Here is a 24,337-nt window from a genome sequence, read left to right on the forward strand (position 1 = left end):
TTCATCTGCAAAAACTCAGCTTGGAGAAGCTTGTTCTTTGATTAGTGAATGAAAGCCACTCCCTCCCTGTGCTGGCTTTAGTTGCTTGAGAGACTGTATGGAGGAGGCTGCCACAGGCCCTGCTTGTTGAGTTGGAGGGTGGCACAGTGGTGACCTGGTTGAGAACAAGCTTTTATGTGTCTGCTTTTCCAGTTACACTCTTCACCAAACCCATCTGAGCTCGTGCCTTGACTTGTAGACAAATAATTTTTAAGGGATAAACGCAGTCTTCCAAATTGAATGATCTGGAATCCTAGCCCTGGAGAGTTGATGCTGCAGGATTGGTAGCCTGTTTTCATTTGGATCATCTTTTTTTCTTTTTTCCTTTTCACAATTGTCCTGCAACAGCTGGCAAGCCTGAGAATCAGCTCTGCTGTTGTTCTTTCTGTATCTCCCAGGTGTTAACAACTTGTTACCATGCTCAGGACAAGTCACTTTGGTAAGATAAAGAAGTGCAGTTGAGTGGCTTCAGACCACTGCTGGCTCACAGCTGCTTTTATTAACGTGCAAACTAGTGCTCCTGTCTCTGCCTGGTGAGCATTGTCACTGTGCATGAAGGTGCAGCTGGAGTCAGGGAGATGTAACAGTTCAGTTTGCATTTTATGTGCCATTTCACTTCCTGACAGCTGTCTTTGTCATAGGCACTTCCTTTCAGCAGCATGCTGCTTAATGCTTTAGTAAAACAAAGCATGAAGCTGACATGATATGGTAAATCTATGGTTCCTCTTTTAGGATGAGAAAAAAAAATCTTACATATTACAGGTTTCTTTTCCTCTCCAGATATGTGCAACTTTGCTTTCCTGCCTTGTGCATTTCTGTGCTCTCATATGACAAAGATTACTAATATCAGAAGACTGCAGATAAACAGCTTTACCACTGCTCTTTAGATACACAGTGCAAGTCATCTTAAACTACATTTACCTCATGACATTGCATGTAAGACTTGAAAGAGCATTTAATCTTAAAGGGCAGTTTGGGTACTAATCCAGAGTTCTATACATACCCCTTAATGAACCCCCAAAAGGGATATTGAGTTTGTTTTGCTATTTCTCATCAATTTGCACCTGCCAAAGCTCAGTGCAGATTTAAGAGCATCTTGGGGGCCACAGCTGGTGTAGATGGTGTAATGCTTTCTGCAGGGAGGGAGAAAATAATGCTGGGTGCTCACAAAAAAAACAAGTGTCACTTTTAGTAGTCTCAAAACCCATTTTCAGTTTTTCCAGGGTACATTTCTTCTCTGGAGAAATCATTTTGCATTCCTATGAAAAAGCTGCATTTCATGTATTTGGGGTGATCAGGAGTCTCCATAAAAGTGTTTCACAGGGACATCATTTATTAAGTATCAACATTTCTGATTCTCTGAATCAGAAAATTTGGGAAAGATTCTCTGAACTGCTGAACGGATTTGCCGGCTTCTGTCTATGATTAAATTGGTTCATTAGCTTGTTTTTCTAGTGTGATAGAATGAATCTAAAATTACAGATTCCTCCTCCTCCTCCTGCCTTGGAGCTAACAAGATGTCCCCATTAGCAAAAGTAAAACATCACTTATAATGAGAATCTGTGCCTGCCTTTTGAAGAGGAACAGAGATGGAAAACGACAGCAGAGCTTGCTCTTGTTTGCTCCCTGCACCCATGGTGTCAGTATTGGTGGAGAGGTGTTGTAACTTAGCTGTGCAGATTTGTGCTTCTTCACCTCTTCACAACAAGTGAGAAACCACTTGGGTCTGGGGTTTTGCAATTTGCAGTTTTTGTTGTAGCCCTCAGGTTTCAGTGCTGCCTCTTACCCGTGGCTCTGCTGGGAGGGACCTGTGAAGGTTTGTGTGTACCCAGTGGTTGAGATTCTGGCTCAGCTCCAGCACACAAGTAATATCCCTGGTTTGATCTGTGCTGGGACTCTCCCCACCTGCACAAATAACTCACTGTGGATTATAACAGAGCAGCCAGGGCATTTCTCTTCTCTGCTGTGTGTGCCTCTTTGCGTTGGTGCCTGTGGGGGTGGCTTAGGCAGTGTGAATGGGAGAGGAAATCTCCATGTTATTCTGTGACCGAAGGCTTCAAAAGAATCTTATGAGTTAGAAACCAGATGGCCACAGTGTAAATCATTGAAGATATTTGCTGTTTGTGTCAAGATATGAAGGATCTTCTAAAGAAAGAAGATCCTTCAGGAATAAGGGAAAGAAAGAGGAAGCAAAATAAGCTTTTTAATAGCTATATAGTCTTCAGGCTATATACAGTAGTCTTTATACAGTAGTCTTTAATAAACACAATAAAACCTTTCAGTCTTGCTTATGGTACAGCCATATTTTTATTTCCATATTTGATAGATCTGATTTAAACCAGATTTAATACTTGTATTGCAAGTTCTTACTACCAGTTTTATTGATACATAATGTATTGTAACGTTTTGTTTTAGAATAGATGACACTATTTTGGGTAAGAAAAGATGGCCCTATGCTGGGGGTTGTATCTTGAGATATACAAGGAATACAAACTCTTTCTTGCTCCTCTGCAGACATCTCTGTTACCTTTTAGTGACTTAGGTTAGTCTCTTTGCTTTAATTTTTTCACTTCTAAAGCTGGCACACTAGTGCATACTACCCAGATGACAAAAATGAAGATAATAGTAAAGATGAGGCAGGAGAAACTGGCCTGGACTATTAGGAATAGCTATCTCAAAAATGCCTTTAAGTTATTCTTAATTTATCTGTATCTGTGCAGCACCTTTCATGATATCCACTGGCATTTTACACACCCTGCTCTGTATCATTAGAGTCCCTTCAGAGGCCAAGAACAGCAATTTTTGTAGACTGCTGAATGTACAGCAGTGCTCAGTTGACTTTTGATGGAAAGTAAAAATCCCTGGTTGGGTGGGGGTTTTTTGTTTGGTTGGGGTGATTTTTTTTTTCCCCTATTCTTTGTTTGTGCTGTCTGGGGATCTTAGAGGACCATGGAGATTAGACACAACTTCTGTGGTCTCATCTAAAAACACCTTCCATAGAACTGAATGGAGATTATTTAAGCTTTGTCTGATCTTCTGTTTAAAAAAAGTCAATAAAATAAATTAGTAAGTCAAAGCTTGCTGTGTTTTAAAACTCTCTGTTTAAAGGATGCTAGAATATTTCAAGTGCTTAAAACCAGGTGACTAACTTTGACATTTTTATCTAAAAATCAAGCATATTCCAGTAGTAAGAGTATAAAGAGTGATATTTTTCCTTTTTAAAAAAAATACGTTCTGTTTTTCTGTTGTTCCATTGCAGGGTAAGATATGGTTAATAGATTTTAATCCATTTGGTGAAGTAACAGATTCCCTGCTGTTTACGTGGGAAGAACTGACGTCTGGGAAAAACTTGAAAGGAGACCAGGGGGAAGGGGAAGCAACAGAACAGGTAGGTACAGCCCTGAGGTGAGGAAGGCTGGCTAACAAACCCAACAGGCATAATGTTCTGTTATGTTCTCCCTCTCTTGCTCTCTTTCTTTCTTTCTAATTGTGGTGCACATCCCATTCAAGTAAACAGATGTCCTTAATTAATGAAACACAAACCCTTTATAAGTAGAATCTACCTTATTGGGCAGTAGTTAATCTCAGCAATTATTGGATGCTCATTTTATATGCCTGTAGGGGAATTTTTGCTTCAAATGGTACAAGCCCATACTACAGTTTTGACATAGTGAAGAATATGCCCTTAAACTTGCAGTTTATGCAGTTTTGATGTGCTCTTTTTGTTTTCTCCTAAAATGTTATTTTTCTATTTAATCATTTCGTTCTGCTTTGTTCCTTGTATTTGTCATACAGTCCCCCAGAGCTCCAGATTTATATTTGGGGGGAAGCAAAAAGAAGCTTAACTTCTGTCTTTTCCTTATATCAAATACCCCTAGGGAAGCCTTGTCCTCTAGTTGAACTCCCTGGGTTTAAACAGCAGGGCTTTTCTATCCCTTTTCCAAGCTGCATTGCTTCCATAAAAACAAATAACTTCTCATTAATACAGAGAGAGAGGAATAGTCTTCATTTATTTGTACTCCAGCTTTATTCTCACTGCATGGCTGAGACCAAGTCCTCATGTGCTCAGGAGTCCTTGGGCAGCTTGATAGAAGATGTAAAGTAGCACTTTATTTCATCTTGGGAAACACTTAGCAGTTGTTTGAGGCTAGTCAGATTGTGGGAGCTTTTCTTTATTTTCTAGCTGTTAAACTGCATTAGAAGTAACTGAAATTATGTGCTTTGAGCTGATTGTAACATTGGAGCTTTGCTTTAGTTCTGTCACCATTTTTGTAACACACGGAAAGGGAAATGCACAACTCTGCAAGCTATCATTCATGCCATTTCTTCTTGGTCTCACCATGTGGCTATTGCTGTGTGAAAACCCATTCAATGAACCTTCCTGCTAAAAGCTTTGTCTCCTTTGTTGAAACACAATCCCACTTCTTCAGCCATGGAACACCTAAACTTTGTTTTGAGGATTTATTTTTCTCAGTGCCAGACACTTTACACAGTTTTGTCTGCCGTAAGCATGGATGAAAAGTAGAAGGACTTGTCCTCATGCTTCAGCTTACATCTAATGACAGAATCTGGTGTGAAGTTACAGAACTTGTCCTTAAAACTGAGCTGCTTATTGCCACACAGTGGGCAATTCTGTTGCATGTCAGCGTGTTGAACTGAAAATTAAGCCAAGTTACCCAAAGCCTGTTGCTGCAGTTGAGTGTTGAGAGATTTTTGGATACCTAATAGAGTATCTCCTCCTAAGTTAATTGGTTGGAAAGCTCTAGATCATAATTTCAGTAAGGTTGCATTTGCAGTCATGGGTTTAAGCAAGGAACCCATGAAGACAACTTCCAGGATTCTGTCATAAAGATTTTCTTTATCCTCATATGTATGTAGATAATATTGCCCAAAGTTCCTTAGAGCTCCATTATTAAAGCGTTGTCATAAGTGTATGTATATTAAATGCATTGATACATGGTAGAAACTTTAAAGTGAGGGAATGAATGCCTTTATTTGACTGCTGTTAGCATTTCAACTTGTGCTGATCAGTGGGAAGATCTTTTAATGAGGAAACCACAATTTTTAGAAAGCGCAGGTTTAGGTGAAGGAATGCCAAATAAAGTTGGAGGCAAAGTGAATCAACAGTCTCATGGAGGAGTTCAGAAAACATTTTTCTTGTAGCTTTATTCATGTACTCCATTGTTTTCTTATCCAAATCCTTTTCCAAAGGACTATCCAGTTTTCCGTTGTACGAACAGCAAAGTTACTGTCCAGCCCAGCCCATACCTCAGTTACAGACTGCCAAAAGATTTTGTGGACCTTTCTACAGGAGAGGATGTTCACAAGTTAATTGACTTTCTTAAACTGGTAAGAAGTAGTGAAAAAAAATATTTCTGACCTTCCCTCTTTGTGAAATGGTAACATCAAATTGCCTGGTGTTGGGCTTTTGTAGTTAACTTAGGTTACATAATTACAGAAAAAGTTCTTTATTAAGCTATCCTACAATGTATCATTGGGGTGATTTTTATTTTCTAAGTGATGCAGAGTGAGCTTTCATACTGATCTCCAGTTAATTAATTTTATCTTTGTGGGAAGCAGTAAATGTAGTTTGATAAATCTTAACTGAAGGACCCAACCAGTTTCTTATTTAGATGTAAATACAAATGTGGTATAAATGGAAATGAGTTTTTTGAATGCCTGAAGCTAATGCTTTTAAGGACTTCTTTTAAAAGTTAAAAGTATGTTAAGAAAAAAACCTATTAATGCTTGTTCCTTTCTCAGTACAGTTTCTTTGTTCCTTTGAACAGAGACATGAAAGCATGATAGCTTTGTAAGCTGGGGATGGGAGGGCAGGTAGCCATCATCTTGGCCACTGACTTCTGCCTCTCCCATCATGTTTTCTGGTTCTTGTATATTCTGTTGGTCACCATATGGGCCAAATTTATCTGGAAATCCAATCCTATAGAAGGAGGGGAGAGGGCTGGTGCTGCTCTGTTCCATTTGCTGGAAACATTTTCTCTTACCATTAAAAAAAACATGTCTGAGAAATGTAGTCTCTGTCTTATACCCATTGTATCTGAAAACCCTTGTCATGATATAGTAGTGCTCTTACTGCAGATAACTGTGTCCTAACATTATAAACTGTCCTGTCTTGTTTGCAGAAAAGAAATCAGCAAGATGATGACTGAGGGTATCAAGAAGCTTTACATTGAATTACAAGCAAGAATTGTGACAAAAGCTACATTTAATGTAACTATTAAGCTATCGATTTAAAGAAAACCCGCTTTTTATAGTCAGTGGAAGAACTGAAGAGCTGTTCATCCTGGATGTCTGTTGGTTTATATAAACATGTAGAAAAGCTTTTTCAGGGAAACAGGAAAGATCAGGGTGAGTTTTTCACTGGATTCCAGGTTAAATGCAATTATACCGTGGTGTGAGCAAGCAAAAATATAAGTGTGACTGAATTACTACTTTCTCATCTCATAATGTGAAGATTGATGCCATTAAAGTATGCCATCAGGCTCCTCAGTGATAAATATGACAACATTTAATGCTTGTGCAGATAAAACATCAAGCATTGTTTGATGTCACAAGTCCAGTGGCATCATCCAGTGTCCGGTCACAAGGAAAGAAAGGAATGTATGGGCGTTTTTTTCTGCAGTGATCTTTTAAAACTGTAAATTGATTTTGTTTGGGGAGCACTTCTCATCCTTTATGTAAAAAAAGAGAAAAAAATAGTGGAGAAGGGATTATTTTGTGGATTATTATTTATTATGAGGGCTTATACTTAATTTCAGAGACCAGCTGTAGCAGACTACTTCAGGTTCGAAAATTTTGGTTTGGGGGAATTTGCAATTTAAAATGCATTTCAAGGAAAGTAACATTTTGGAGAGTAGCTGAATCTATGACATTTGTTAAACTCCACCAGGTTTAATTTAGTTTTTTTAGGAAAACTTTATTGAAACTTATTTTTTAACATGACTATATACTGGGCTAGACTCATCTATGGCTTTAATTATAACATCAACCTGTAACTTTATATGTGAACTCAGTCTTGTTTCTTTTGTATCACATCTCTGAGTTTAAGATAATGAGTTCTCTTTCAGTTCTTATAATTCTGTATTTGGTGGTACTTCACATTTTTTGTATAAAAGGAAGCTTGGCTAATTTGGGGAAACAGAAGCTCTTTTTACTGATTGCTGTTATTTGGGAGGTGGGGGGAGAGTTTCAGACAAAGAACCAACTGGCTTGGATGTAGGTGTTTGCATGGCAAACAGGAGTTTGTGTTGAAATGAAATGACATTTGGAGGTGCCTATAGCCCCTGGAAACTGGTTTATATTTCAGACCAGTTATGTGATACTTTGTGTGTGTGTATATAAAGCTGTTCATGTTTCTTTGCCTTGCTTTTCCTTTCAAATTGATACGGTATTTGGTTACAATCTGTTCTTAGATGTTAAATCTGATCTTAGATGATAAATTATTACTTACTGTCTTTATTTAGCTTCAGGTTTGAATGAATACTTATTCTAGATAAAGATCATGCAGATTAAGAATCCAGTTTTACCAAATACATTGATGAAACATCACAGATTAAAGTTCCTGGAGTCTGAGAGTACAAGATCTGTCCTCCCTTGAACTGATGGAAATCTCTTTCTCAATAGCTTTTTGTACACAAATTAGATGATCTGTAACTCAGGGCTGGGCTATAGCTAATCCTGCCACACTGCAGGATGTTGGATGAGTTTTTCCTCACCCTTATCAGTGGGATTGAGTATAAATGTCTAAATCAGGTAGGAACTTCAAAATGTAAAAAAATTTAAAAAGCTTTCCTCTTATTTCAAAGTTTCTAGCTGTAATTTAAAGTGTTGTGATGATCTAACACCACTTCCTTTATACAGATAATGCCCTGGAATTTCCAGCAGATTGATAAATGCTTCTGAACTACAGATTATTGTCATCCAGAAATACTGAGTCTTGGTTTAAAGCCATAAGATAGATGTAGGAAGCTCTTCTGTGGGTTTTACTAATTGATTTACCATCATCAAAGCTTCTGTGCTGGATATTTGCCACACCATATACAGTGTTGGGACCAGTGTTCATACATGAAAGATGTTTCAGATCAGTTTTAAACTGGATAGTATGTGACATTTTTAATTCTGGCCATCATGCTAAAATTTGAAAAATCCAAAATTCTAATTGTTTAAGTCCCTTTTCTGTGGTTCTGTGATAGGATCACTGTTTGCTGAGTAAGGGCTACTATATATTCCTAGTTATATGCTTAAAACATTATTTAAAGATACTTGTAATCTTACCTAGGTGGTACATGTGAAGTTCTAGAGTGAGGCAGCATACAGTCATTTCACACAGATCCTATACAGGTTGTGTTCAGGTGGCAAGTCTATTACTTCAAGAAATAGTATTGAACTAAAATATGTATCTTTGGCTAAGAAAAGGTGGGCTTTAAAGTGTAATATAGAAACAGATCATGGTGCTTTTGATTCATGGTGGATACTTGCTAACACTTGTATTTAGAGGCTTTAATATGCCAACAAAAGTTTGCAGGATGTTGAATTAACTCTGTCTCTATTTCTGTTTGAATTTGATGACCTCTGTAAAGAAAAAGTCTCCAACTTATGGTCATCCTGAGATTATATAGGATTAAAATAAGAGCTGATGCCATAACTGGGGTATTTTGTGCAGACCTGAAGCTTTCTCAGAGGTATGGAGTCCTTAAGCTGTAAGGATTATAGGTTTTTACAGTAGTGAAGACATCAGGACTGCAGGAAGAGTGGGGAGGAGGGTGGGTAAGGAGTCCTGCTGTACTTCTGTGTGCAAAATATTGTGGCAATATTTTCCCTGGGTACAGAGTGGTTTTTGACTACTTTAGGGTACTCTTAATAACAGTCCAGGCTTCTTCTGAAGATGTGCTTTGGCAGGTTGTAGGGAAAGGTTGCCTGGCCAAAAATCTTCACTTCTCAGAACCCTTCTTGATGGAAGTGTGCTAGTTACAAATAAATTTTCAGGAGAAATTTGTGACCCTTAGACTGCATTTCTAGCTAAGAGTAAGAAAACAAAAAATACTTACTGAGACTCTAGGTCTCAACCCCTGATGGTGGAGGGACCTGGAATTTTAGTTTCTGCCTTAGCTTCTGCTGTGAAGCTCTGTCCTGACAGACTGTTGCATTTCATTGATGTAAATCATAGTGAAACAAATCTTGAGTGTGAGGGTGGTGAGACACTGGCACAGGTTGCCCAGGAAAGTTGTGGATGCCCCATCCCTGGAAGTGTTCAGTGTCAGGTTGGATGGGGCTTGGAGCAACCTGGTCTGCAGGGGAATGAGGTCCCTTCAAACCTAAACCATTCTCTTATTCTGTAACATGAGAATACTTGGAAAGACAGAGTTAATGTTTTTGGTTTTTTTAAAAATTATTATTATTTCAAAGTATCATGTTTGAATTTTGGAAGGTACAGCATGGTACTCTAGAGTTCTGGATTACAGTCAGGTTTATCTGAAGTGGTTAAAAACCTTAAAGTTAGAGGTAGTTCAGGTGAAAGTGGCTGTCAAGTTGGCATTGAGGAGAGGAGCAGAGTAAGTAGCTCAAAGGCAGTTTTTGTAAGTGTGAGTGTTGATGCCTGGGTCTGCTTGGGAGATGACAGGTGGGATGACTGAGGAGTTTGTTTATGTTTATGAAGATTTTATGCTTTTATTTTATGGCCCAGCAGCAGTCTTGTAATGTGCAGGAAACATGGTGTAGTGGGGACTTGTAAGGATCAATCAAAAGGAAACTGCAGAAATTGGAAGGAAAGGCACATGATTAAGTGTGAAAAGATGAGGGAATGGAGTAAAAAACCTCCAAGTGATTCAGAGAAGACTGATGCATTTAATGTTTTCTTTCCCTCACTTGTCCTTTTTACAAGGAAAAGAAGGAAATGAACTAAATTACCACAAGGCAGTGGAAAATTTGCTCCTGGAACAGGTATTGGTACGTAGCCAGAGGGGTTATTTTGAGTGAAACCACTATACATTTTATGGCAGAACCTGTATTTTTCCAAAACTTCATTAGTGATTAGGGTAGTGAAATAAATAGCTGAAATGAAAATCTGCTGTTGTCACTGACTTGAGAATGCACAAAGGCACTTTCCAGGGCTCTATCAGAGTTTGAAATGGCTGTAATACCCAGGAAAAATGGCCTGGAATAATGAGAATAAATCTGATAAAGGTGAGAGCAAAGTGCTGTAGTTAGAAGGAGAATTCAGACATTTGAGTACAAAATGGGGAATGAGCTGTCAGAGCAGCAGTGCAGTGGGAGTGGGTAAGTTACAGCAGAGACCATTAAATGGAAGGTGATAATAAGCTGTTGGGGGAGGAAGAAGGCAGATGTCATTCTGGGCTAGCAGGGGAGAGGGATGGAAAAATGAGAGATTATTGTTTGATGTGGGGATTGTGTACGTTTTAGGCACAGTCATTGGAGAGTGGCCAAAGATTGAATGACAAAATCATAGAATATGTCAAGTTGGAAGGGACTCATAAGGATCATTGAGCCCAACTCTCTGCTTCTCTCAGGACTACCCAAAACTAAACCATATAGCATCATCCAGACCCTCTCTGAATTCTGACAGGCTTCCCTGGGGATTGACAAACCACCTTCTCAGTGAAGAATATTTTCCTAATGTCCAATCTAATCCATCTAATCCATCCATCTAATGAACATCACTGATGCAGCTTCATTCCATTTCCTTGTGTCCTGTTCTTGGTCACCAGAGATCAGCAGCTCCCCCTCTGCTGCCCCCCTTAAGGAAGGTGTGGACTGCAGTGAGGGCACCCTTCAGTCTTCTCCATGCTGACAGGAAGCTGAACATGAGCCAGCAGTGTGCCCAGGTGGCCAAGAAGGCCAATGGCATCCTGGCCTGGATCAGGAACAGCGTGGCCAGCAGGTCCAAGGAAGTGATTCTGCCCCTGTACTCAGCGCTGGTGAGGCCACACCTCGAGTACTGTGTCCAGTTCTGGGCCCCTCAGTTCAGGAAGGATATCGAGGTCCTGGAGCAGGTCCAAAGGAGGGCAGCCAGGCTGGTGAAAGGACTGGAGCACAGACCCTATGAGGAGAGGCTGAGGGAGCTGGGGGTGTTCAGCCTGGAGAAGAGGAGGCTCAGGGGAGACCTCATCACTCTCTACAACTCCCTGAAAGGAGGTTGGAGCCAGGGGGGGGTTGGTCTCTTTTCCCAGGCAACTCTCAGCAAGACAAGAGGGCACGGTCTCAAGTTGTGCCAGGGGAGGTTTAGGTTGGACATTAGAAAGAATTTCTTTCTGGAGAGGGTGATCAGGCATTGGAATGGGCTGCCCAGGGAAGTAGTGGATTCTGCATCCCTAGAGATATTTAAAAAGAGACTGGATGTGGCACTCAGTGCCATGGGCTGGGAACTGCAGCAGTAGTAGATCAAGGGTTGGACTTGATGATCTCTGAGGTCCCTTCCAGCCCAGCCAATTCTATGATTCTATGATATGATTCTATGAAATGAGCCAAATCATCCCAGCTGCTCCTCTTAAGTCTTGCCTCAAGCCCTTTCACCCTCTTCTGTACATACTTAAACAGGCTGATGTCTTTCTTACACTGAGAAGGTACTCAAAGTGGGACAACACCAGAGCAGTACACAGAGTGGGACAGCCACCTCCCTTGGCCAGCTAGCTGTGCTGAGCTTGATGCACACAGGACACAGTTGGCCCTTTTGGCTACCACAGTGCACTATTGACTCATTCAACCTGAGATAATTATATATGTTGATGAGAGCATCCCTGAGCCTTCTTTTCTTTGGGTGAAAGAGTCCCAGCTCTCCCTGCCTTTCCACACAGGAGAGCTGCTTCTGCTCCAGAGAGACTCCAAGAGACACCCCAGAGATAGAGGACATCTGCAAACCCAAAAATCTTAAGAGAAAACTACTACTACTGCTGTTTCATGATGAAACAGGTTTTTCTAACTTCAGTTTATGATAGGCTGTAATCCCAGAAGGAACAACCTGCCCTGAGCTACTATCTTTGAAATCCAGTGCAAGGCAGAAGGTGGCAAAGGGGATGGCCTGGCTTCCCAGGTTGGCTTTTCTGAGATATTGCTGGGGAACCTGGAGGAAAAGCATTGCTTGTGTTCAGTCTTACCTGAGACCCTTTCTCACCCTATTTCTTCAAGGTGTGGTGAAATTTCTGCCTTACACAATTGAGACAAGTGCCCCCTCAAACTTCAGATCTCCCCTCTGGGTGCCATATGACCTTTCCAAGTGGTATCCATGGGTGGTTTCACTGATTTCTGATGGAAGCCCTTGGGGTTTTCCCATGTGCCCGTGGCCACCACCATCTCTTTTGGGAATGTGGTGATCCAGCCCTTCTCAGCACATGGGGATGAAGAGGAGGTGGAATTGTGCTCTAGCACAGGGTTTTCTCCCTTTTCCAGGAGGGATTGATCCCCAGCAGGTAGTGAAGTCAGCCAGAATCTGGGAATAGCAGTTGGTCTCTCATAGAAACCATTTGATTGTCATCAGTGAGCTGCAAAAAGACCTGGTGGGCTTGGTGATAGATTTTGATTGCCTGGAGATAGGTTGTGTTGTTTTTTTTTTTTCTCTCTTAATGTCACAGCAAGGGGAAGAAAACTCATCTGGTATCTTTTGTACTCCTATATATCTGCAAAAGGGATAGAGGATGTTTTGAAGAGGAGGTGCAGAAAGAGATCAGGCACTTAAAAAGGAAGACTGCATTGTGCTGGAAGCTCCCTGTCTCAAAGAGTTTGCCTTGTAGCATTTCATGTACTTCAGAGTGTGAATGCTCTTATTAAGTAAGAGGAAAAAAAAAAGCATTAATATTATTTGCTGGCAGTGTCTAATTATAGACAATCACGTGTGGTGATGCTCTGTGTGAGTTTGCTCAGCCCTCTCCATTGGTCACTTAATTTGATCAAGAGCTTTCTTAAAATTATTAATTATTAAAATAGGCAGCTAGATGGAGAGATGGGTGAGGGGGAGCTGCTCTGAAAGCCCCATCCTGAAGGAAAGGCTGCAGTTGTGGTTTCTCTAACAGTCAGTGATGAATCCATGAGAAAAATCTGTGACAAAGTCCCTGAGGGCAGAGGAACCTTCAGGACAACTTTCTTTAAGCAGTCACTGAAGAGACAAACCCAGCACCTGAGTCTGCACAATCCTTGCCCTAGCAGCTTAACTTCGGGTGAGTTTCTTCCATAGTCTCAGACTTCTGACTGAACTTTGATTAACCTGGGAACTTTTCGACTTTCTTTTGACCTTTTTCCATAAAGAAGACTTGAAAAGAAGTGCTAATGAGTGCTAATTGCTGCTTTTTCAGCAGTCAGGCCTACTTGCCTCTAAGCAGTGACTGATGATAACTCCAGCCTCAGAGTGCATGAGATTTATTTACTGGATTAGCCATTAGCAATGCAGTGTGGACTTCTAAATAAAATTTCTGACACCTTAAGCACCTTGGCGATCAGTAGAAGAATCAACTTTTACTTCTTGCTCCCCAGATGATGCTCAGCATGCTCCCCTTCTCCATAAACCCCTGGAGACCTGAGACCCTCACTGCAGACATCCTCCACCGTGTGCATGCAGGGGAGAAAGCAGAGCCCTGCCCAAGGCTGCTCCAGGTTCAGATCTCGGGGTGGAGCACAGAAACTGGGGTGTAATATTTGGGCATCTCATTCTCATTTTTTCATCTTCAGCCTGAGATTCTTCCAGGTATGGAAACGGTTACTCCACTTGATGTTAATTTCCTAAGCAAAAAAATTATCTGCTTCTCCTTAATACGGACATATAATTTCTTAACTTCAATTATCTTGTTTTAATACACATAGCAAAGATAATTCTCCTTAATTATTACCTTGAGCACATGGCTGCAGATGCTGTTTACAGATCTTTTAAATTTTTTTTTCCAGTAGGAAATCTGCATTAGTCCTAAATATTTTTTTTCCATTATCAAGGGTGCTAATAAGTTATTCAGCCTACAGCTTCCATGTGTCAGGCAGTAAGGGTCGTGGTGACTTCATGGTTGCAAAGACCTCTTTAAAATTAACTTTAAGGAAAAATAAGACCCAACCATGAAATAAATTAACTGGAGTAATTCCAGACACCTGCAGCTGCCACATGTAACCATCAGTCTTGCAGCTGACATTCTAGCTAGAGAAACAGGTTTCTGTTTGGAATGGCATTAATCAGCTACTGGAAACCTCTGGAGCCTGAGAATGCTGTTGGGTGCTGCTGCTGGTGATGCATTTTCTTCTGAGGTTCCTTCATCAGGGACCTCTGACTACAAAAGATCATCCCTGGGCAGGAGGTTCTCCTCCCTAACCATGGGGATGTCCTTCAGCAGCAGCAGCCTTCCCTAATGGTCTTTCCCATCTATCTCTGGGCTGGAAAGTGAGCAGGGAGGGGGAGATGTATTGGCAGGATGAGTTACACTCAGATTCAGGTCTCCAGGCCCAAAGGAGCTGCTGTAAACCAAGGGGAACCAGTGGCTTTCAGCCTTTCCCAGTTCACAGCAGCTTCTCCAGCAGAAGTGCAGAAGCTCAGGTGGGAAATCTGCCCTGCTTGCTTTCTTCATCCCGTACAGAAACTTAAGTCTGTATCCAGGACCTCCTGGTGGTATTCCATGGTGATGGGCTAAAAACCACAGCTCTGATCATGGAGGAGGAGAACTTCCTTAATGGGATATTCCTTTGTAACTTATTCTTCTCTCCTGTGATAGCCCATTTTAGGAGCCAGGGCTTTCAGCACCCACCTGGCACACACAGCACCCCAAGCTGTGCAGCACTGAGCATCCCCTGGGGAAAAAGCACTAGAAGGAGCTGGAGTAGAGGTTAAAATAAATGCACACAGTAAATAGTTCTGCAGACAGTAGGAAACCAGAATGGTTTCCAAAAGCTTCACATCCCCTGTGTCTCCAAAGGTTCCTTTGCATTAAGCTTGTGTCCCTCTTCATCCTCAGACTTCTCTCTTGTGTTCCTCAGCCAGGAATAAGGGAAGACACAACCTCCTGGGCTCATCTTGAGCTGTACCTCTGCTCACCAGCTCGTGGGCATTCTGGTCCATCAGAAGGACTGGCAGAACAGGAAACTGCCACCCCTAGGCTGTTGTTTATTAGGAAAGGCACTCATTTCAAACTCTCCTTTTCCTCTGCCCCACGACTGTTTTTTTCACAAAACACACAGCTATTTCATGCCTTTCATTATTTTTAGCTATCAAAGTTGGTAGAAATTGGCCACCAGACCACTTATGGAGACAGACAGAGACAGCCCAGTGACAAACCCCTGCACCTGCAGGAACCCAGGCTGAAACCTGGGCTGTGTTCTGCATCTCAGCAGCTGCTCACATCTTCCTCCCATCCCTGGCTCCTGCTGGAATTGCATCCATCATGCTGCCTGCAGTCCTGTGTGCACAGCCCATAATACTTCATGTTTTCCATGAGCCTCCAACACCTTGTTAAGCAAGATAATCCTGGCTGCAGATGTCCTGCAAGGGTTTCCATTCATAGGTCCCCTACTTGCTTCCCTTAATTAAAGGAAATATTCCCAGTTTGGATATGTTTTGTCACTGGTAAAGTGAATGACATCTTAAAATAAATAAAAAACACAAAATACTTCTAGTGTGAGTTAATAACCCACCTGATAACTTTAGAAATGTGTTTTCCCACAATAATTAAAGTACAATTTTAAGAATCTAGCTCTTAGCCTAGATTTTTCTTCCTGTTGGATGCTTTTTTTTACAATATCATTCAGGTCTATTCATTATTTTTTTTAATAAATATTTACCTAAGGGCATCTTTCAGCAGAAGTAAGTATAATGATTTTTTTTAAATTATGATTTAGTATTCTCAGTGACTTAATGCTGAATTTTGTCTAATGTCAGATTTCATTAAATTTTATTAGCTTGAAATTCAGATGTTTATTTGATTTGGGAGGGACAGTACAGGAGAAATAGAAAATAAGGGGCAAAATATTACCAGCATGGAATATAAGGGTAAAAATGGAGCTTTTTTCAGTCCCATTGAACTGGATCTTGTCGAAGGCATTGACACCATGTTCTTTGCAGTCATGGGTTTGTAGATACTGAGCTGAGCCTTTCCAGGGTTACTGAGACTCCTTGCAAGTTGAACACAAACTTGAATATTTCAGATCTGGTACTTAGACATAAAAGAAATTGAAGAATAATAAAAAAAAATGCCTTATTGCCTGTATACTTGTAATCATGTATCTCCAGAGTAGTGTAAGGTGACTCTTTGTTCCAGCTTCAGTGTTTTAGCTGCGCCTTGGGTGTGTGGGTGGAGATGCTTTATGAATGTGTGTTTAGCTTTGTGCACAGTTATGTAAGACAGTATTTCTTAAACAGAGGAATTCTGGAAAACACACCCTGGAGGACCAAAAAACCTCTGGAGAAATCCTCACATCTTCTCCAAGCTTCAGCCCCGAGGGAGAACAAGGAGAAAGCAGCATGGTACCAGGCTACCTGGCATTAGTGAAAGTTGCAATAATCTGATTTATTTCCAACAGCTGGAAGGGGTGTCCATGAGATGGCATCACCCAGTCTGGAGACTCCAAGAGCTGATCTGTCCTTGAGGTAACACATACTATGAAGGAGGTTGCTGGTACAACAGTCAAAGCAAAACTCAGCATAAGGGATCCCCCTTAACAAGCTGGCCCCTGAAACTTGTGTTTAAAAATGTGGGTTATTTAATGTGTTGTCCACCCCTATGTGTTCCAGCTTGTCCCTGTTGCCCCTCATCCTCTCACTGGGAACAACTGAGAAGAGTCTGGCTCCTTCCAGACTTCCTTGCACCATGTTAGACATTAACAACCTCCCCTCTGCCTTCTCTTCTCCAGGCTAAGGAGTCCCAAATCTCTCTCAGCCTTTCCCATCAGAGATGCTCCAGTCCCCCACCCACCTTTCTTGCCCTCTGCTGGACTCTCTCCAGTAGTTCTCTGTCTCAAACTGAGGAGCCCAGCACTGGATGCAGGATCCCAGCTGTGGCTTCACCAGAGCAGAGGAGAGGGAGGGAATGGCCTCCCTCAAGCTACTGGCCACATTCTGCTTCTTCCAAGCCAGGATTCCCTTCCTGGCAGCAAGGGCAGAGTGCTGGCTCATGGATAAGTTACTGTCCATCAGGACACCCAGATCCTTCTCCTCCAAACTGCTTTCCAGCAGGCCCACCCCTAACCTATATTGGTGCTTGGGGTTCTTCCTCCCCAGGTCCAGGACCCTATTCTTCCTCTTGTTGAACCTCACCAGGTTCTTCTCTGCCCAGCTCTCCAGCTTGTCCAGGTCATTGCTGGATGGAAGCACAGCCCCCAGGAGTGTCACCATCCCCTCCCAGCTTTGTAGCATCAGTGAACTTGCTGAGGATTCACTCTGTCCCCTCATCCAGGTTATTGATGAACATGTTGAACAAGACCAGGTTGAATATTGACCTCTGGGGGACACTGCTGGTTACAAGCCTCCAGCCTGACCCTGTTCCATTGAACACCACCTCACCCAGCCAGCTCTCAATCCACCTCACTATCCCAAAGCAGCCAGAAAAGCCAATGTTCAGGCTACAGTAACGAAGGCCAGATGAGAAATTACCTCCATCCCATCTGTCTGTCCTGATGGAAGACGCTGCCTGGAGGGTGCTTTTTTGGGAAGACATCAGGGTCTGGGTCAGAGTTTGGGATGGCTCCAGCATTTTGGGAATCTCACCTAGGTCTGTGAGTCCTACAGAGTCAGAGATGGGCTGAGCAGCTCAATCCAGGGCTCTGCAGCATCTCACATCAGAGCAAGGCAAACCACATCATTCTGGAGTAAAACTGCACTCTGGGCACAGTCTACTTCTTCATGACTTTCTCTTCAGCATCAAGCCTTTTTTCTGAAGGTCTCTGGTGTATCAGCTCAGCTTTTCACCTCTACCATTTCTGTCCCGGCTTCTGGAAGACATTTGTGAGCCACTGAGCAATGACAAATCATGTGGGATCCCCCAAAACAAACAGGGGACATGTTTCTGTCTGTTTCTAAGCTTGAAGACTGCAAGTTCTTACAATTTAATCCTTGGCTTTTTCATGCTCTGAACCTTCACACCTCTGCACCCTCCTTCCCCTCTTCCTGCCTCCATTCATTTCCATTCACAGAACAATTTCCATCCTCCAAACAGGAGCTTTATTAAACTGCATTCATAGCTCATTAGGGCTTGCCAATTCATCTAAGGAAGTACAAAAGCCAATATTCCTTGTGAAAAGCCATTAAAGGTGGAATGCTGAAGGAGAAAGGCACCCACAGGCCCCCTCACTGGCTTTGTGATGGGCTGCAGCAGAGAAGCCCCCCTGGAAGACTCCTTCATTTAGCAAAGCTTTGTACCAATGAGCTGTGCTAGATGTGTAGGGCCAGAGCAGGATGGGTCCTGAGCACAAGTTATGTGCAGAAGTCCCTGAAGCACTTTTACACACCCACATCCTCTCTTGCTTTTAAGGGATCTGCCAGTCCAAGACACCAAGGGGGCTGACACCAAAGTGACTTGCTAGAAAATCAGGTTTGGAGCAGCAGAATGTTCCAAGGACCCGGACAAAGGGCTCAGCTTGGGATACAATGGCTTGCAGGGTCTTACTGATCTTTTTTCCAGAAATCTAAATCTTGCTATTAAAAGATGAGTTTGCATTGTCCAGACAGTTGCCTGCTGCAGAGGCTACCAGGGAGATCAGCAGCTTCCCCCCAACCTCCCCCCACTCCTGCCCAAGCCCTGCAAGTGACCAGGAGCCCCAGATATTCTGCTGGACCAATTCTTCCTCGTCTTCCCTCTCCACAACCCCTCTAGTCTAGGGTCTCCAGCTTGGGCATTGCAGAGGGACAACCTATACTGTGTTTTCCCAGTGTGTCCAGGGCTCAGAGTCCCATGTGGGATGGTGTGACACAGGGGGGACTTGGTCTGGCACCACATTCTCACCCCGGGGAGAAATAGCATCCCAGCTCTCATGGCAGAAAGGTCCCCTCAGCAGGCTGGGAGAATGGAGATTCCAGTTTTAGCTCACAAACTTGCTCCCAGTTTTTGTGTGTGGGTGTGTTACTTCTGCCTTGGTGACAGAAATCAATAAAGTCCTAATGATGTTTTACCTCTGCACCACTTGTACTGAATAAGGACTAATAAGCAGTGACAGGTTTTGATGCCAAATAATTTTGAATCCAATACCTTTTTTTTTTTTTTTTTTTTTTTAAGAAAGGTTATGTAATTTCTAATATAACAGCTATTCCTGCATCAGCCCTGCTGGAGTCTGCCTCAGTTACAGTCCTCGAGCTACTGAAGCATCATCACTCCTTAGCCACGTTCTAGAACATCTGGAAAACTTTATGGGAACTAGAAAGAAATATTGCTCTGTGATGGGCAAAAACCCCAGTACACTTTCCTGGGGCTGTAGTCATGTTAGTTCCAAAGCTCTGGGTGCATGGCAGCAGCAGAAAGATTTTTTCCTGTGGCATGACCTGGTGTGTGCCTGGGCAGTGCTGGCAGCCCTGTCACCTGGGGAGTGGGAGGATGTGGGGCTTTGTCACTTTATTGACCCTATTGGGAGAGCTGGGCATTCAGGACAAGAGCAATAAGTAGCTTTTTGACTTCTTAGTTGAGAATGTAGGAAATGAGCCTTTCAGTTCACACTTTCAGTTGTGCTGAGGAAGGGAAAAACCCCATGAATTCTTATGGTTAGAAGAACAAATTCGTTTTTTATGCATGGGGAGAAAGTTGAGAGCAGGCCTTGAGGCTTCCTCCCCAAACAAGGATAGTTGCCCTTTCATTTCAGACACAAAAGTGAGAGACAAGTTGCTTCTTCTCACAAACCTATTCACAAACAAACAAACAACCCGAAGAATCATGTTCTCTGTTGACAGAAATCAGCCCAGCTCCATGTTTGGGCTGTGTGTGATGCTGACCACAGCTTTACAGGCAGAAGTGACTTCAAGAGTAGGGCTGTGGCTCCTTTCATGTCAGCTGGAGGCTGGGGGGGAATGGGAGAACGTGCAGGGAGAGGGGAAGGTTCAGGGAGCAGCACTGGGGAAGCAGCTCACCTTCATCTCTGCATTGCCTGGGGTAGCCCTCCACCCAAACCAGGATTTTTGCATAAAAAATATGTGCTTTGGGCTCTCCAAAGGACCTGCAAGGCAAGCTGAAGCAAAGCAGAGCAACCTCTGTGCTGCATTCAGACAACCTGCTTCAGATCCAGCCTTCCCCAGCCGTGATGGAGCTCTGACCCAGGTACCCAGCTGGCCCTGGCATCCCCTCTGCTGATGCTGGAACCTGGCTGCTTGTGTTTTGGTGTCAAGGCATGGCCTGGGTGATGCTGGGATGCAGCAAAGATAAATTGACACAGGAGCTTTGATGGCAAATAGGACAGAAATCATCATATTTCAGCAAAACTTACTGCAAAGTCAAGGTGAGGAATGTCTTTTTGGGGGTTGTGGCCATAGAGCAGAATGTCTGCAGCAGTCACTGCTTGTAGCCTTGTGTCTGTGTGGGAGATGAGAGAAAAGAAGCCAAAAAGAGCCTGTGAGGGCATGATTCAGCCTAGAGCTGTCCTGAGGGAGGTTTGGCAGGTGGATGGTGGAGGCAAAACTGGGTATTGCTAAATGAGAGGAGCAGAGTTCAATAAAGCAGCCTGGCTTTCCTCTTTGTCTATGCCTATGCAAATTTAATTAAGGGAGAGTGCCTAAAAGATGCCACTCAATTAAATGAGTTTTCAAAAAGCCCAAAGCAAACTTCAGTTCCATCAGGGAAAGCCACCTGCATTGTGGCACAAGACTTCTTGACACCTGCTTGGCTAAAAGCTGTACAACAACCTTTGTGGGGCTGTAGTTTTTGTTCCTATTAGAAGAAAGCCCATTTGCCCATCTGATTTATAGAGCTCTGGGCAATGAGGTTCAACCTTCTACTAAAATCCTTCCCCTCACCACCTAATTCTGCAGAACTCCCCTTCTGGGGCTCTTTTCACAGTCTGCTCACATCCCAGCACGGATGAATTTGGACAGCTGGAAGAGTGACACTGACCCTGGCAACCCGAAAGTTGGGAATTCCAGTAAAACTTTCCAAGAAACATCTGTTTTTGCTAAATGCTGGCATTTTCCCTTTTCAGCTCTAGCAAGTGAATGATACTTTTGGCTAAAACTGCCAGACTGGATGCTTGCTTTTCTTGGCAAGTCCTTTGATAATTTTGTTCTGTAAATGGAACATGGCTCACCAGGAGAGGAGGGGACTGTGTTGGCCCTTGGGCAGCTCTTGCTCAGCACCATCCTTTCTTTGCTGCTGTGGAGTGTGCAGAACAAGTGTTTAGCCTGGAGCCCAAAGGTTGTGCCAGTGCTCCACATCAAGTTTACAGCTACTGCATGAGTAAAGCTTGGTCCTGTGAACAGGTTTATTACCTCTATCAACCTGGCTGGTGCCTTTGGGTTCAGATATTTACCCTCTACTCAGGAAGAGTTGAGCCCGAGGTACAGGCAGGGGCAGTCCCCATGTCCCTGTCCCACAGGAATGAAGATCTTGTGCTTTTTCTTAAGCACCCACTGACCTGGGGGTCTGCCTGCCAGGGCATGGGCTAAACCCATGGCAAAAGCTTGTTTTATGTAAAGGACAAAAATCTAATCTGTGCAAGCTCATGCGTATATGAAAATCCACATTTCCCTCCCAAGCTGGTGGAACTCATTTCTTCTGTAGATCCTGTTCACTCATTAACTTCTTTTCCAACCTTTTTAATGGTTCCCACCCTGGCTTTTGGGGTCTTCAGCTCCCCCTGGGCTGCTGAGGTCCACCCAGCTCTTGCAGAGGCTGGGATCTGCCCAGCAATATTTCTGTCTCCTTTCCACCACTGTCCCTGTAACACAACCCAGTTGCCAAGAACCTGGTGCTAATGACCAGAGCTGGCCTCATGCACATCCTCAGGGCAAGAATAACAAGATGGAAAGGAAAATGGGGTGGATAAATGTGGGATCAGCTGCTTCTTGGATTGCTGTCCAGTTAGCCAGGGATGCTGGTCCTCACCTGGGGCTTTTGCAGGGGGGGCGGGGAGGAACATATTCCCCATCAGGATCTCCCTGTTGGCAGTCAGGCTTCCTTCTCTGTGTGTGGATCTCTTTGTGGAAGATAAAAGTGCTGTCAGTGGGATTTTTCATGGGTTGCTCCAAGGCATTATTTTCTTTTCTGGTAGCCAACACCTGCAATGAAAGGCTAAGGGGACAATCTCAACCTTCATTTCATAAAAGCACCAACTTTCTGTAGAAAACCAAAAAGAGAGACTGCTCCAAATGAATCTTTCTGTGTCATATTGTGACTGAAAATAAAATCATTTTCACTTGGAATCTCATGGGGCTTAAAAATAAGTTGTGGGGAATGACTGGAAGCAGGCCTGGAGTGTTGGGATGGAGAATCTGCCCACTGATAAAGACCAAACCACCTCATCTCTGCTTTGGGATGGGCTTGGGCAGCAAGACTCAACTTTGGTTGTTGTCTCACATAGCTGTCACCTGCTGATGGCACTGCCCTGCCTCTGGCACATGGGTACAATCCTGCAATTAATTAGCAAAGCTCCTTCTTCCTTCATTATTTAGCAATCCTAATGTCTGTGGCAGAAAAGAACAAAATTAGCCAAGATAATTTCAGTTTTGTGAGAAACACAGGAAAACAGTAATATTCACCAAGTAAGAAAAAGACAAAATGAGGACATTAAAAAAAAAAAAAAAATCTGATCTCTAAGAGGACTTTACCCATACAAAAGACAGCTGACTTCTGCTGAAAGTGAATGTCTTTCCATATCTTTTTCTCCAGCTTGTATGATTTTCTTCCCCCCAGCTCTTCACTTATTTGACTCTATTGTGGTGAGGTGGTGCTGGAGGCTGTTGACATTTCTCCTGGGTGCAGATAAGGAAGATGTCCAGAATAAGTCCCTTTTCTTAGATGGGATGACTCTGGCATATCACCTCTGGCAGTGAGTTGTGTTGATAGAGGATTCCCATGGCTCAGATGAGAATGTTGGGCTTGGGAAGATGAAAACTTATAGTAGATGTACAGCCTGAACAATAATATTGCATGAAGCTAAGGACTCATGTTCACAGAAATGTAGAATTGGGTTGGAAGGGACCTCAAAGATCACCTAGTTCCAGCCCCCTGACATTAGCAAGGACACCTCCCACCAGACTAGGTTTCTCCAAGGCTCATCCAACCTGGCCTTGAACACTTCCAGGGAGTGGGCAGCCACAGCTTCTCTGGGCAGCCTGTGCCAGTGTCTCACCACCCTCACAGCAAAGAATTTCTTCCTAGTGTCTAAATTAATCTACCCTCTTTTAGTTTGAAGCCATTACCTCTTCTTCAGTCACTACCTGCCTGTGCATGTTTACCCTGAGCCCTGATCCTCAGTGTGAACACAGACCTGATGCAAGCATGAGCCAGGCTGAGGTGGGATGTGAGGCTCTTACATTGTGTCAATCACTGCTGGCTTCACAGCTGGTAAGATCTGGCCTTTCAGGGTTACTTAGAGGTTCACAAGCTCAGTTCCCTGATGGATATATCCATGGGATGAAAGATCACTGCAGTGGGTAGCTAAACCAGTAGAGCCCCACATCCCACAGACTTGTGTCTCCTCTTGCACTTTCATCCTCTGAGGACTCCCTGAGGTCCAACAAAACAACCTGTCTCTCCAGGGTGGGAAAAATGGATATTTTCTCTCTACTCTGCCTCCTCATTTGCAAATTAAGTTCTCTTTCTTGGCCTCCCTGTGGTGGCATGATACGTGGTTGGAATTAGGGATGGAGTCAAAAGTTACCAGGGCTGGAGGAAAGAGACAGGCACGTGCATGGAGGTGGTGCAGAGGCCATGTGATGAGATAAACCTCTCTTCCTCAGGGTACAGGCTGTGAACCTCACATGCAGATTGTAAGGTTGTACAGTCAAGCTCTCCAGAGCTAGGAAACTCCAGAATTAAACAGCCTGCACAGGCCTTTGTGCATCTCGAATGCGATGCATCCTTTAATTATCTGATCACCTATCATTTGGGGTTATTTTAATCCAGTGAATTGCTCGAGGCCACGTTAACACATGCTGTTCAAACCACACACTGAATTCAACATTAATTTCCTTGCTAGCTCCTCTGTAATGCTGCAGCATCTGATCAATATTAATGTGTTTATCTTCACAGTGATATCACCACCTGGTGAGCTGAGGCACAGAGAGATTAAGGCCAGAGTGATCAAAGGCACTTGCTAATTTTAGGGTGCTCAATTTACAACCCCAGGGATCTCCCAGAGCACACAACATTTCACTGCACTGTGTGTGCCT

General features: G+C 43.1%; 1 protein-coding gene across 1 annotated transcript in view; it reads left to right on the plus strand.

Annotated features, from left to right (window-relative positions):
• CDC123 (cell division cycle 123) overlaps positions 1 to 8,699 on the plus strand; it is a 37,536-nt gene extending 28,837 nt beyond the window's left edge. Inside the window, exons 11-13 of the mRNA XM_030458952.1 lie at positions 3,299 to 3,427; positions 5,251 to 5,388; positions 6,183 to 8,699. Of these exons, the coding sequence (XP_030314812.1) occupies positions 3,299 to 3,427; positions 5,251 to 5,388; positions 6,183 to 6,209 (294 nt within the window). The 3' untranslated portion in view covers positions 6,210 to 8,699. The remainder of the gene's footprint in view (positions 1 to 3,298; positions 3,428 to 5,250; positions 5,389 to 6,182) is intronic.
• The last annotated feature ends 15,638 nt before the right edge of the window (positions 8,700 to 24,337 follow it).

The sequence above is a fragment of the Calypte anna genome, chromosome 1, assembly GCF_003957555.1.
Source record: "Calypte anna isolate BGI_N300 chromosome 1, bCalAnn1_v1.p, whole genome shotgun sequence".
NCBI classification, from domain to species: Eukaryota; Metazoa; Chordata; class Aves; order Apodiformes; family Trochilidae; genus Calypte; species Calypte anna.